Source organism: Calypte anna, chromosome 15 (genome assembly GCF_003957555.1).
Source record: "Calypte anna isolate BGI_N300 chromosome 15, bCalAnn1_v1.p, whole genome shotgun sequence".
In the NCBI taxonomy this organism is placed as follows: domain Eukaryota; kingdom Metazoa; phylum Chordata; class Aves; order Apodiformes; family Trochilidae; genus Calypte; species Calypte anna.
Genome location: NC_044261.1, coordinates 13514278 through 13526843, shown reverse-complemented (window position 1 = coordinate 13526843; position 12566 = coordinate 13514278). Strand labels below are relative to the sequence as shown.

The 12566-nt window shown below is 43.4% G+C and overlaps 1 protein-coding gene across 1 annotated transcript in view; it reads right to left on the bottom strand.

Annotated features, from left to right (window-relative positions):
- The window catches only part of FBXW8 (F-box and WD repeat domain containing 8), a 52946-nt gene that overhangs the window by 2810 nt on the left and 37570 nt on the right, over positions 1–12566 (bottom strand). Inside the window, exons 8-9 of the mRNA XM_030460623.1 lie at positions 4235–4362; positions 644–817 (exon numbers count right to left, since the gene is read on the bottom strand). Of these exons, the coding sequence (XP_030316483.1) occupies positions 644–817; positions 4235–4362 (302 nt within the window). The remainder of the gene's footprint in view (positions 1–643; positions 818–4234; positions 4363–12566) is intronic.

The following is a 12566-nucleotide window of genomic DNA, read 5'->3' as shown; positions in this document are numbered from 1 at the left end:
GTTGTGCCTTGATCAGGAAATCATAATTTGGCTGTAGTAACTATCAGTCTCCCATCAGCTCCAGGATATTCATCTCTGCTGGTACTTTTAGTCCTGTGCTTTTTGTGCTTTCAGTACAAACTGGCATTTTAGCATTGAAATGAGTTTAAATACCAGCCTGGCTTTGACTGTTACAGTTGAGGGAATGTGTGAATGAGGTGAGCAGAAACACAGACACTGTGTAAGGACAGAACCAGCCAGAACCAGTCACTGTGAACACAACCAGGAGTTCAGCATTTTAAATCCAAGGTTCAATAAAGTAAATCCTGGGTTATGAATGGGGCAAGGAGAAGACACCAACTTGAACTTCATGGAAAATCCAGGGGAACCTATTTCCATGCTCCCTCACTCCAACTGAAGCACTGGTTTTTAACTAATGAGTAAAAAGCCTACGACTGCTGAAGGGCAGACACAGCAACACACACAGGACTGCAGGTGGGGAGGCAATCTGTCCCCACATCACATGGAAACTGAATGGAACACTCAGAAGCATTAGACAGGAGCATGTTACCATTTTGGTCCTGGATTATCCCATTCCCACATTCCTCCTGTCACCAGATGGGATGAACACCCAGGCAGCAGGATCCCAAGCAGCCAAAATTACCTGGCGTGCATCTCCCAGAGTTTGGTGCCCATCCTTTGGTCCCACACACAGACCAAGCCTTCTTCTCCTCCACTGACAATCTTCCAGTCATCCATCTGGACAGCAGAAACTCCTAACTGGTGGGCATAGAGGGAGCACAAGGATTCGCTTTGGCGGAGGTCGAATACCCTGACCCTACAGGAAAGCAAAGAAAGAACAGATCAGACCTGCTGTGGGACTCCAGTCTGTACCTGCTGAGAGCACAAACACTTCTGGAGCTAGGAAAATATTTCTGGGAGAGGAGTAGTCCCACAGACACCATGAGGCCAGAAATTCACTCTGGCTGACACTTTTCACTACCGAATTTTCACTTTGACTTCTGTTATCACAGATTTTTTTTTTTTTGAGGCAGACTTCTCCCACAGGAGCTCTCTGTCTCCTGACAAGTTCTAGGTGCTAAAAAACATCAGTGAAATTCAGTACTTCTCAAGATGTTAGCAATGCCATGAGGCATAAAGTGTCATGTTCTGGGCATGCTGCTAACACATCCTGCCCCTGGGTGCCTCCCCCATGGGCACTATGGCCAAGGCATAATATTACTCTGAGGATCAAGGAAAGAACCATTATTACAGAGATTTAGGAAGAGGATAAATAAGTGGCAATTAAAAAGACAAGTCAAAGGAATTGCAGGTTTATACACCTAAGTTAATCACCAATTTTTAAACAAAGCTATACACAAGCCCCCAGCAATCACAGTCTCTTCTGATTTCCAAAATGCAACTACTGATTGCAGGCAGACCTCAGGTACCTCTGGTTTTAAGAAGTTACTGATCCCTCAGATAAGGCATTTTGAAGAGAAATGTACTCAAGACTGAGGCAGAAGCAGAACTGTCAAATAAGAACTTAGGATTTCAACCACTGCAGCAAGTCCACAGAACCAGTTCAAGGTAACGAATGGTGTTCAGATTTTAACCCAGTATGCATCAAAAAGGGGGACATTTTTTGAGCCTTTTATATGAGGATTAAGAGATAAACCAAAGTACATAAGCAAGTGAAGACAGAAGGTGAGGAGAATTACTGATCTCATATTTGAAAAGAAGCCAGAGAAAGTTCCTCCCAGCTGATGGCTATCAAGAATGAAGCCATCGGGTACACAATAACTCCAGAAAAGGCCAAAATACACTTGTTCCAACCCATTAACTGCACTTTATTCCATAACCCAGCTACAATCCTAATGGTGTTGCAAGTCTTCCCCTTTCTTGAATGGAGATTGCATCATATGCTTGCACAAATCAAGACATCTCAGCAACTGAAATACAAGGCAGCCAAACAGTCCAGAACTCCAGTGGAGCACCATCCATCAGACATGCAGGATGAGAGGGAGGAGCAGTTGCTGGTGGCAAAAAGGACTTTTGGCTTTCTCCAAGTCCAGCAGAGAGAAGCTTTGGCTACACATTAGAACTATGCTTTGGGTTAGGATGGGTAAGGGACTCAGCACTCCCCCTGTCTTACTGCATGTGTTCTGCACAGCAATCAAAGCTCCTTCTGTTTGGTAAGCACAGTTGGCAATGGAGATCTGATTGTATCCTGGTTATTTCATTAGCATGGGCCCAGGTTTCAGGCAGGTGTCTATTCTGGCACACCCTTAGCAGACTGAGAGGCACACTTGAGTTGCCTAGATGTGCTTGGAAAAAATATAAAAAGAGGGAAAAGCATTTTGATTTTGCAAATCCAAGTGTTGCTCTCTCTAATGCAGACCTGGCACAGGCCCCCATCTCCTGCCCCTACAGCTGGGCTCAGTGGGAGCACATCAGATTCATCCCAGTTCAAGGGAGCAGTAAGGAAGGTGTTCCCATGACCAAGCTAAGCTGACTTCCCTTCAGGAGAGCATGGAATACATGTCTGGATCCACTTCTCAGCAATGGTATACACTGGGCTTGCCATATGTTTGCTTCCCCAATGTTACTGATCATTTTTGGTTCCACCATGAAGGAGGCTGCTGTTGGGCAGTGCATCAGCACGTGCTCCCTATTATCAGATCTCTGGCCAGTGTGAAGCACAGCTAATAATCCAATACATCAGCAATGCTTCAGGAGAAGGTTTTGATGGAAAGGATTTTATAGGCCCTACCAAAACCATTGCACTTTGACGGGGTGCTCTGTATCACTTCTCAAAATCATGGCACTGAATAAAAGAGTAGCATACACCAGTAAAGTTGTGAAAGTGCTCCCTGCTGGCAGAACTCCCATGGGATGGTCCCTGTTTAGTACAACTGCCCCCAGAAAGGGCTCCCTTTCAAGCCACATCCCACCAGTGGATGCCCAGCACCTATTACCAGCCTTCACCCAGCACCACATGAGGAACTGACCTCTGAGATACACTTTGTCTGCTCTTCTGGATGCCAAACTGATTTGCTGAACTATAGTTTCCAACTCTTCTTGCTATTTGAGTGCTTCCCAACCCCTGATCAAGCTGAAAAACTGAAAAGCATTCTGGAGGCAAAAGGGCATGGACATTCACTCTAGGATGAAGGGAGGAAATTTCAATCTCACTTAAGGGTTATCAACTTCTCCCACCATTGTGTAAGAGATCAAAACTGGAGGTAGTTTTGCTGGGGTGCTTTGGAAAAATCAATGATCCCAAGGATTCAAACTTCATATACTCCCTTTATCCTCTTTGCTGAGAAGGTGTGGGCTTTGCTTGCACTGCCTGGGCGCTGAGGAAAAGAAGCTGTTTGACAAAACAATCATTTTTGCAAGCTGCTGCACTGGTGGGACAGAGGTCTGGGATTTGGCAAGGGGAAGTACCCGCCTCACAAGCTGATACCCACCACACCAGACCACCACCTGCAGCCTGATGCCCCATGCAGAAAGGAGGAGGGAAGGAAGAGGGAGCCATTAGAGACTGGCTCCTCGCCATCCCACATCTCCTTTGGTGCACTGGATCAGACCCCACAAATAACTAGCCAAAAAAAAAAAAAAAAAAAAGAAAATCTAAAAAATTGGACTCCAAGAGTCTTTTTAAGCACTTTAATCCTTTCGCACTGCCTGCTCCCAGTGCGTCCATTCCTGGCACCTGATATTGTGCTGGGAAAATCCTACTCCCCAAGCCAAGGAGTTAAAGAGAAAGCTGCTAATCAGCTAAATAGAAGCTGGAATCTGTTCACATGAAAGTCTCTTTTTTTTTGTCACCTGAGGGACATCACAGTGTTCCGAAATACACTCTTGACATCATTTGGCAGACGGACCCATCTCATCCTACATGATTCATCCCTTAGGTTATTTTTTTAATATCAGAAAGTGAGCTTTTAAATGCCAAACTAATTTTGCGGGTGGTGGTGGGGAAGTGGAAGATATTCCAAGTGGTCTCGCTGGGCTGTACACCAACTGTGTCCACCAAATGGCTTCAAAAGAAAGTCTTCCCATGGAGCTTTCTGAAACAAAGCAAACCAGCAACCACATCCAACTATTACCTAATATTTTGTTCCTGAAGTTCATGCAGGCTGCATTTGAAACGTTAGAGGAGAAACAAATTCTAGCAGGTCCAGCTGTAGGACAGCAGGATAGGAAGTAAGCTAATTTGAGATGGGTTGCAGCTCTGGGCAGTACCTACCTTCTGTCTTTATTGCCTGTAACAAGCATGTTTGGAGGGCTGTTCTGGAGGTTGACACACGTGAAGTCACCTATTGAGTTGCCCATCTTCTTCAGGCACTGACTTGTTTCCAGATTGTAAAGAAGAATCTGGCAGAAAGAGGACAAACAACCAGCTAAATGTAGCAGGAGCCCAACCAGGTTTTGCTGCAGCAAAAATCCATCAGAGATGGATTGCAGGACTTGTTTCTCAACATGCCAACACACAGCCCAGGTACAGATCTATTAAGAAGGGCAACACCACCCTCAGAAATAAGGAAATCAAGTTTCCTAATGGAATCCACTGGGATGCAGGGAGGCAAGGCTCTTGCCAACCAGTATGAGACCTGTGTAGCTCTCAGGCAGACAAAGCAAGCCATGTGGGGTTTCCCCAGGTCATGTTCTCAAGGCTTGGAGGGAAAAAGCAAATAGTTTCTTCATCCATTTTAGTATTTGGAAGAGTAATAAATGGGATCAATGTTTAGAAGGTTTAGACAGATGGACTGTGCAAGAAAGATTCAATCAACTCCAGTAAAAACTGTATTTATTGTACTGTATTTATTTCACTGCCTCAGCACGAAGAGGCTGGTTGCTTTGTGCAGATCATGTGGCAGAAGCACATCAAGAGAAACATCACATCTGAAGTGGCAGTTCAGATGGGAAAGGAATAAAAACAACACTGACTGTAAACAGCATCCAGGAGGATTCAGCCAGAGACTGGAAGAGAAGTACATGTTACCTCCTGTCTGTTCACCTTCCTCACGCTGGGCTCAGCTGAATCATGTTTGCTCTCTTTCCTGGGGGCCAGATAATTTTTACCTGTTTGGGCCTTTCAATTTAGGAGAGGATGTATTTTTAGAACCAGAAAAACGTACTGGTCAAAGCCCAGTGGAGCTCAGCAGAGTACCTGGTCTTCCATGACTTTATAACCATTATTAAAATTCACACTGATGCTCCTTTTAAATGAAAAGAAGCCTGTGACCATGAAAAAGAGTAGCAGTAGCTAAACCATTTGAAAAAACCCACAAACTTATGGCTTCCATGGCAACATCAGCATGGCTATGGCAACATCACATCAATATTACTAACTTCTACTTTTCTGATTATAACCACGTGCATTTTAATAGCTACTACACTACCTATCCATATTGTTTCAATATTTGCCATGTCAGTGGTAGTGATGCTGCCTGGCCTTTTAATTCCTCTGCCCGTGCAATTTTAGCAAGCACCTGAAAGGCTGAATTATGAGAGCAAAAGGAGAGTATTTTGTGATGGTTGCCTCCAGGCAGCAAAGGTGAAGCTTTGAAAATCTTGGGGAATGCTGCAAAGAAAGGCAGTGAATTTGCAAGTTTCCTCCACCTGCCATTCCTCCCAACTACAGAGCAAGGATGGTTTTATTCAGATATATTAACAGCTTCCTATTAGGACCAAGACACCCACTCCTGTAGCAAGACGAACCTCTTTTAGGGTACGGTGCTTCAAGGTCCAACCAGGTGTTCCAGCAGAGACTCAGGAACAGATTGCTCCGAGCCTATAGCCACAGAGTTGACTAGCCTGGATCAGTGCTGTTGCTCTGAGAGTGACTGATCTCTCTGCTAGCTAACTCAGGACTGAGCTAAGCTTGTGTCTCAGGCCTCACCTTTTATTGGCCCCCTGGTCCTGCTCATGGCAGTGGGTCCCACCCTAATCAGGCACAGGTGGGCTTGACACAAGCTGATGCTCACTCCCTGGCAATTAGTGGCACCTGGTTGCCTAGTTACACTACACACTCCCAACTTCCTCAGTAACCTCTCAGGTAGTTCCCCTGCCCAGTCATGATCTGCCTCAAACACCCATTTTAAGGATGAAAAAATTACATACTAAAGACCCAAACCCCCAAACAATTTTCAGAAATGTTCAGAAACAGCGTCACCAGCAGGTCCAGGGAGGTGATTCTTCCCCTGTACTCAGCACTGGTTAGGCCACACCTCGAGTCCTGTGTCCAGTTCTGGGCTCCTCAGTTTAAGAAGGATGTAGAGGTCCTGGAACAGGTCCAAAGGAGGGCAACCAGGCTGGTGAAGGGACTCGAGCACAGGCCCTATGAGGAGAGGCTGAGAGAGCTGGGGCTGTTCAGCCTGAAGAAGAGGAGGCTCAGGGGAGACCTCATTGCTGTCTACAACTACCTGAAAGGAGGCTGTAGCGAGGTGGGAACTGGACTCTTTTCACAGACGACCTTCAACAAGACAAGAGGACACAGTCTTAAGTTGTGCCAGGGGAGGTTTAGGTTAGATATTAGAAAGAATTTCTTCACAGAGAGGGTGATCAGGCTATGGAATGGACTGCCCGGTGAGGTGGTAGATTCTCCGTCCCTGGAGACATTTAAAAACAGACTGGATGTGGCACTCAGTGCCATGGTCTAGCAACTGCTCCGGTGGGTCAAGGGTTGGACTAGATGATCTCTGAGGTCCCTTCCAACCCGGCTAATTCTATGATTCTATGATTCTATGATTCAATTTAACCCAAGCACTGTAAAAAGCAAGGAAGACTCTACCCTTGCAGATACTTAAGGCAGAAAAGTTGCTAAGAATTCATTTAAACTTCCACACATACCCAAAAGCTGCTACAAACTGGATTAAAATGTTGGTCTACAAGGTAAAGACCAATTTACAGCCTGTTCTCACTTGCAGCACTGCTTCCAGCAGCTCACTAACCAAACCCAGAGATAATGACCTTCTGGCAAAGGTACTCTGCATGGTTTTCAGTGCAAAGGAAATTAATATCTACGCCTGGCAACCAAATTTCCCCTTGGAAAGTTTTGAACAAAAGACAAAGTCAATAAACTGCTGAAGTCAACTCCTGAACAATAAATGGTGGGATCATGAGTGCTGTGTTCCAGCTCCCAGTTGAGGCTCTGGACCAGCCCTTCCCAGCTGCACAGTAAAACTCAGGAGAGGAGAGGGCCAAATGCTGCTTTCCCAAAAGTCCCCTGGGGCTAATACTTAAATTGAACATCCATAAACTATTAATTTATCTAAATGACTATAGCTCCCATCTATCTTGTAAAAGTATGATACACACTTGAACATTCAGTTATGGCTATGAAAGACTACAATGAAAAATTGCTTCCATAGAGCATTTAAAGATTCCCCTTGTTTTACTTGGGAGCAAATATCACATTTTCCTCCTTGCAGTCTCCGTTTCAGACCCGTGGCAATCCCACACATAGGCAGCACCAGCTGGAAAACTACTTATTTCTCCTCACAGAACTTGTAAATGGTCATTAACTTAAGGTGTTTGCCTCTAAGAAAGAGAACCTGTGAAAAAATAAAGATGAAGATCCACAAAACTGGAGGAAAAGCTTTTGTATTATCTTTTTCTACCCCTCCAATTCCTCCTTGTCAGTCTCCATTCTCCTAAAGGCTGCTGGGGTTTCTTTTAAAGGTTATAATGCAAACCTGTGTTTGTAGCCAATTAGCCCTATCACTGGAAGAAAGATTCTTTTTGTGATTTTTAGTAGTCAGTTTAAATTCAACTTCTGTCTTGAGCAATTTTATGGTCTGCAAATGAGTTTCAAAACCTTATCCTGGCAAACCCATAGGTAAAGAAACAAACAGAATTTCAAAATGCTTTTTTAAGCCTGAATAATAATTTCTTGCAGATAGGGATTTTAAAAGCATTCTGATGACAATCTTGAAGTTGCTAGAACACTTCTGATGAGCTCTCCTAGAATATCCCAAGTCAACAAGGATTTTCATAACAAAGGCCAAGGAGAAATAATGAAAATACCTGGTCAACAGGGACTTAAAATAAGGGTTTGTATGTTAAAGGGCAGATAAAGCATAAGATCTTTGGGAGGTTTATAATCCTATAATGCACACTGCAAAGGGATTACCCTTTTAAAGATATTTATAATCCCATAATGGACAGCCAAGACCAGTGACCTAATAGGTACCAAGCCAAAGGTAAGTGAAGCAAGAGCATTTGGGTGTGAAATGAAGTCCCCTGGGATAACACACTAACGAGCATCCCTGGCCCCAGTGGGAATGCGGGGCCACGAGGGAGGAAAAGCATTAAATACTCTGGGCAGATGCATCAGGCTCTAAGGCACCAAACAAGAAGTGTTACCTATTAACATTGTTCAAATGAAAAAGTCTTAAGTTGTTGGCTGAGAGCCAAGCAATCTCCCAGAATGCTTAATAATTCAACAAGCCCGAAATAGCCAGAGTACCTTTACCATTATGTTTAGTTAAAGACCACAGAGATTAGAAAACACATTATCCATCTCGGAGGTGATTCTTTCCATGTTACAAGTCCCTTAACGACCTTTACCATCTCTCCCTCTCCCTCTCTCTCTTTTAATAAGGCTGAGCAAATGGGACTTCATTTTATCCGATTGCCACAGACTGCTGGTATTAATTATTCATGCTCATACTCTCTCCTTTGTTAAGGCAGTGCATTAGACTAATTTCCCTCTTTACTGGGTGACTTGGGAAAGTCTCAACCTGTGGCCACTGTTCTCAGATGCTGGCAAGTCGAGGAGACCAAGCAGAGGAAGAGAGGAAAAGTTATGGTGCTGGAGGAACCTGCAGAGCAGTGGGTACAGGGAGCTCAGCTCTCTTTACATGCTGCCCAGCAACTCAGGAAAGAAGACTAAATTAATTCACAAAGAATTAAAAGTCTCTGTAGCCAGACTGGCTAAGCTGGGAGCTTTGTTACATCTTGCAGCTAAGTGAGGTCAAGCGTGGTCGATGCACTCTGGGTTGAGATCCTTCCAAGAAAAACCAAGGAACTGAAGGAAATGCTGCTGATGGAACTCTTCCATGCATGTCCAATACCCCAGCAGGTGTTTTGGGATCCTGTGTTGTTGGAGATGTCTTTTTTGGATGGAACATTAAAACAACAAATCCCTAAGCACTTGTTATCAAAGAGCCTGTGGTACTTTCAACAAGAGCAGGGGTGTTCAACCCACTGTCCTGGCCCACAGCCAGCAGACAACTGCTCCCTGAAACAGCTCATTCCCCTCCACAATCCCATTTCTGCTGCTTGTCAACATTCACCACATCATACAGACAGTAAAAACTCAGCTCTCTCTCTCTCAGAATTGGGCACTCTCTATATCCAGATCTCATCTTGTTTAGTTGAAATACTGAATGGAGTATCAGAAATATTAGCAGAGTTTACTGCGAAACCACACTCAAACCCTCCCTCATTTTCTTTACTGAATAACACACAAGATGTATTAAATAAGCACTTTCTCAGAAATCAAGCGGCTAGGATAGAGGTTTCCAACTGCCATTTCTGAGACAGAGGATCAAAATAAATTAAAAAATGAGTTGCTCAAAGAGGCAGAGGAACAAGCTGCAAGATTGGGAAGAGAATTTGCATTTATTTCCAGAGGATGTTTCTCCCTATTTCCTTCTGCCCATCCCTGGGCTGACCAGTAAAAACACTGCTGAACACATACAAACAGAAGAAAGGGTCATGACATTTTAAGTCCACCATGAATAAAAGGGGATCTGATTTTTTCCTCAGGTCAAACCCATTCAATTTAAAGGGTACCTAAAAAAATGATGGCTATTTCCTCTGCATTTTCGGTAGAAGTCATCAAATTAAGTACAACATATGGCACACACTGCTGTGAGTTTGAATTTTGGTTCTAAAGGGATGTGGAAAAAAATATTTTCAAAGTTTACAAGCCTCAGGGGCCCAGTTTCCCAGTGCAAATGTATTGAACTGCCTACTGTAAATACGGGCACACAACACTGCAACAACAACAAAATAATTCTACTCTTAACAAATGCAAGGTCAGCATATTGACACTGGTACAGAGAGATAAGTATCCTGGCTCCATAAATTTAAAGATGAGCTAAGATTTAAAAGGAGCAGCTGAGGGAGACGGGCAGACAATTGGAGAGAAAAGCAAAAGAGTAAATCATACATAAACCAGCCAGTAGGAAAAAAAAAATTAAAAAATTAAAAAACCCCCAAAAACCAGTTAATATACATGAATAATAGATGTTTGATTTAAAAGCAGTTTACTCCAATATGATGTAATTTTTGACAAACAGCCAGAGAGACTATTTTGCAAGTTCTTGCCAGATATAAGTCATTGTGTAAAGCTGTAACACAACCGTTTCTCTGAGCATGTGGAAAATTGACTTTCATGCCACCCCAAAGGTGACTTTACCCTGGCAAATGAGAGCTGGTATTTCACACATGCTGAGCTGCACCAAGCAGCCTCAAGCAATGCTTAAAGACCCACGCAGAGAATTGCAAAAATAAGATTCTAAACAGCTTGCAGCAAACCCAGCCATAAAAAAAAAAAAAAATTAAAAATAAAAATCCAGCCATCCACATACCCGCTCCTCCAAACATCTCCAACAGCCATCAGAGTTGCACATCAAGCTGAAAACAAGCATAGTCTGGGTTGGGTTTTCTTTTCTTTTAAGTTTTCATTTGACTGGAGTCAAAAAAGTGAGAGTCCAAGCTGGCAGGAAGAAGCAGAGCCAAGCATGCAGGCAGCAGGCAAGCCTGGGCAGCAGAGTTCTGCCAAGGCACCTGCAAGCTCTGCTGTTCCAGCACTGGGCACTGCCAGGCACAGGGATTCTGCCAGCCCTGGTGGGCTTGGGATGTGGACAGATGTCTGCTAGGACCTGGAATGAGGTCACTGGGCTCATTTGACTTGTGGCTGAAGACTGATGTAAGAGTCCAAGCACCCAGAGGTGCTGGGATGTTGTCTTTACCACCCACTCGCTAAAAAACAAGCCCAAGCCCACAGACACTTTCCCTAACCTAAGGACAGGTAAAAGCAAGGCAAGGTGATTCTCAAAAATTGAGTAAATGCTCTGGGTTTCATAGATGATCACCCTGAACACTCCCAGCACATGCTAACAGCTACATTTGCAAAACCTGAGGCACTCCCCTAAGCAGCTGTGCCTATTTTAAGGTATTCACTTGTATTGTACAAACAGAAAATAAAACAACAATCAGAATGTCATTACCATTAGCCAATAAAAAAGGATTTTTTTAACTTGCAAAATAACTTCCAGTCAGACACTGAGGTGGAAAAAACAAGATGGATGATTCCTTTTCAGCAAGAGAGGGCTAAATCAACATTTCAAGACAAACTGAGGCAAGGAAAACTTCTGGTCTCTGCTGGACTGTGTTCCTTGCAGTGCCTGATTTAAGAAAAGTTACACAGTTCAGATCCTCAGAAAGAGTTCTGCCTCTCCTACATGGTACCAAGGAGTTCATACAGAGGAATTTAAGCCACCTTTCTCCACCAAAATTCTGCTAATGCTTTAAGAGTCCTACAGCTCCCCAAAGGCAAATGCCTGGGCAAGGCCCCTGTGTTCAGATTCAGTCACCAGTTAAGAACTGCCCTCCTACTGGTATGAAAACAAGAGCCCACAAAGCTCACTTTGCTGAAAGCAGTTTTTAAACAAGAAAAATAAAGATGAAAAAAACCTGAAATCTGTGAAACTCCACAAGAACTGGAGATATTGTGACACCACAAAAGACCATGTAAGCTTACCAGCTAACAAACAGGAGGATTTTACTTAAAATAAGGTGCAAGAAAGATGTAACAGCTTATATCAAGCAGCTACGACCTAAATACATCATCTAAGACAGGCTGTAAAGTATGAAATGAAATTTGAAGGATAATTTCAAGTTTTTCTAGTTAATATTAGCTCATAACATCCATTTCAAGTGGTTAATTCTACTGGATACACTCACATCAGCAAGCACTTGAGGAACTCTGTAGAAACATTAAATTCAGGAGCAAAACTAGGCAGTATTTCAATGGCTGATGAGAAGAGACAGGTGATCTTGAATGCCATCCATCAAGTACAAGCCAATTGTCAGCTCAAAACAGATGAAAAAACAACAGTATAACAAACAGCTCCCAAGGCATCTAATCTCAACACATCCAGCCTTCTGTTTCAAAGTTGGAGGCTCTACAATCCTCCCCTCACTCCCCTCTTTCCCATCTTTCTGTTCTGAAACAAGGTTGGAGTTTGTGCACCAAGCAACCAGAACCAGAGCCCCACTCTGAGCTTGGCATGCCACACAAGAAGAGTTCTTCAGCTGCATGAGTTTCAAAGAAAATTCTTTGGCACACTATATGCATTTTCTTCATCTGTGAAAAAAAAAAAACAAACCCCAAACCACCACAAGACAAAACAAAAAAATCCTCTAGTTTTGATTATCTTCTATCACCTAAACTTGTTGAATAATGTTAAAAAATTTCAATTCAATTTTTAATGCAAGAGAAAATGGGGTTTGGTTTTAATTACCCTCAAAGTGAATACAGCATTCATAAATGTCCATTGAAA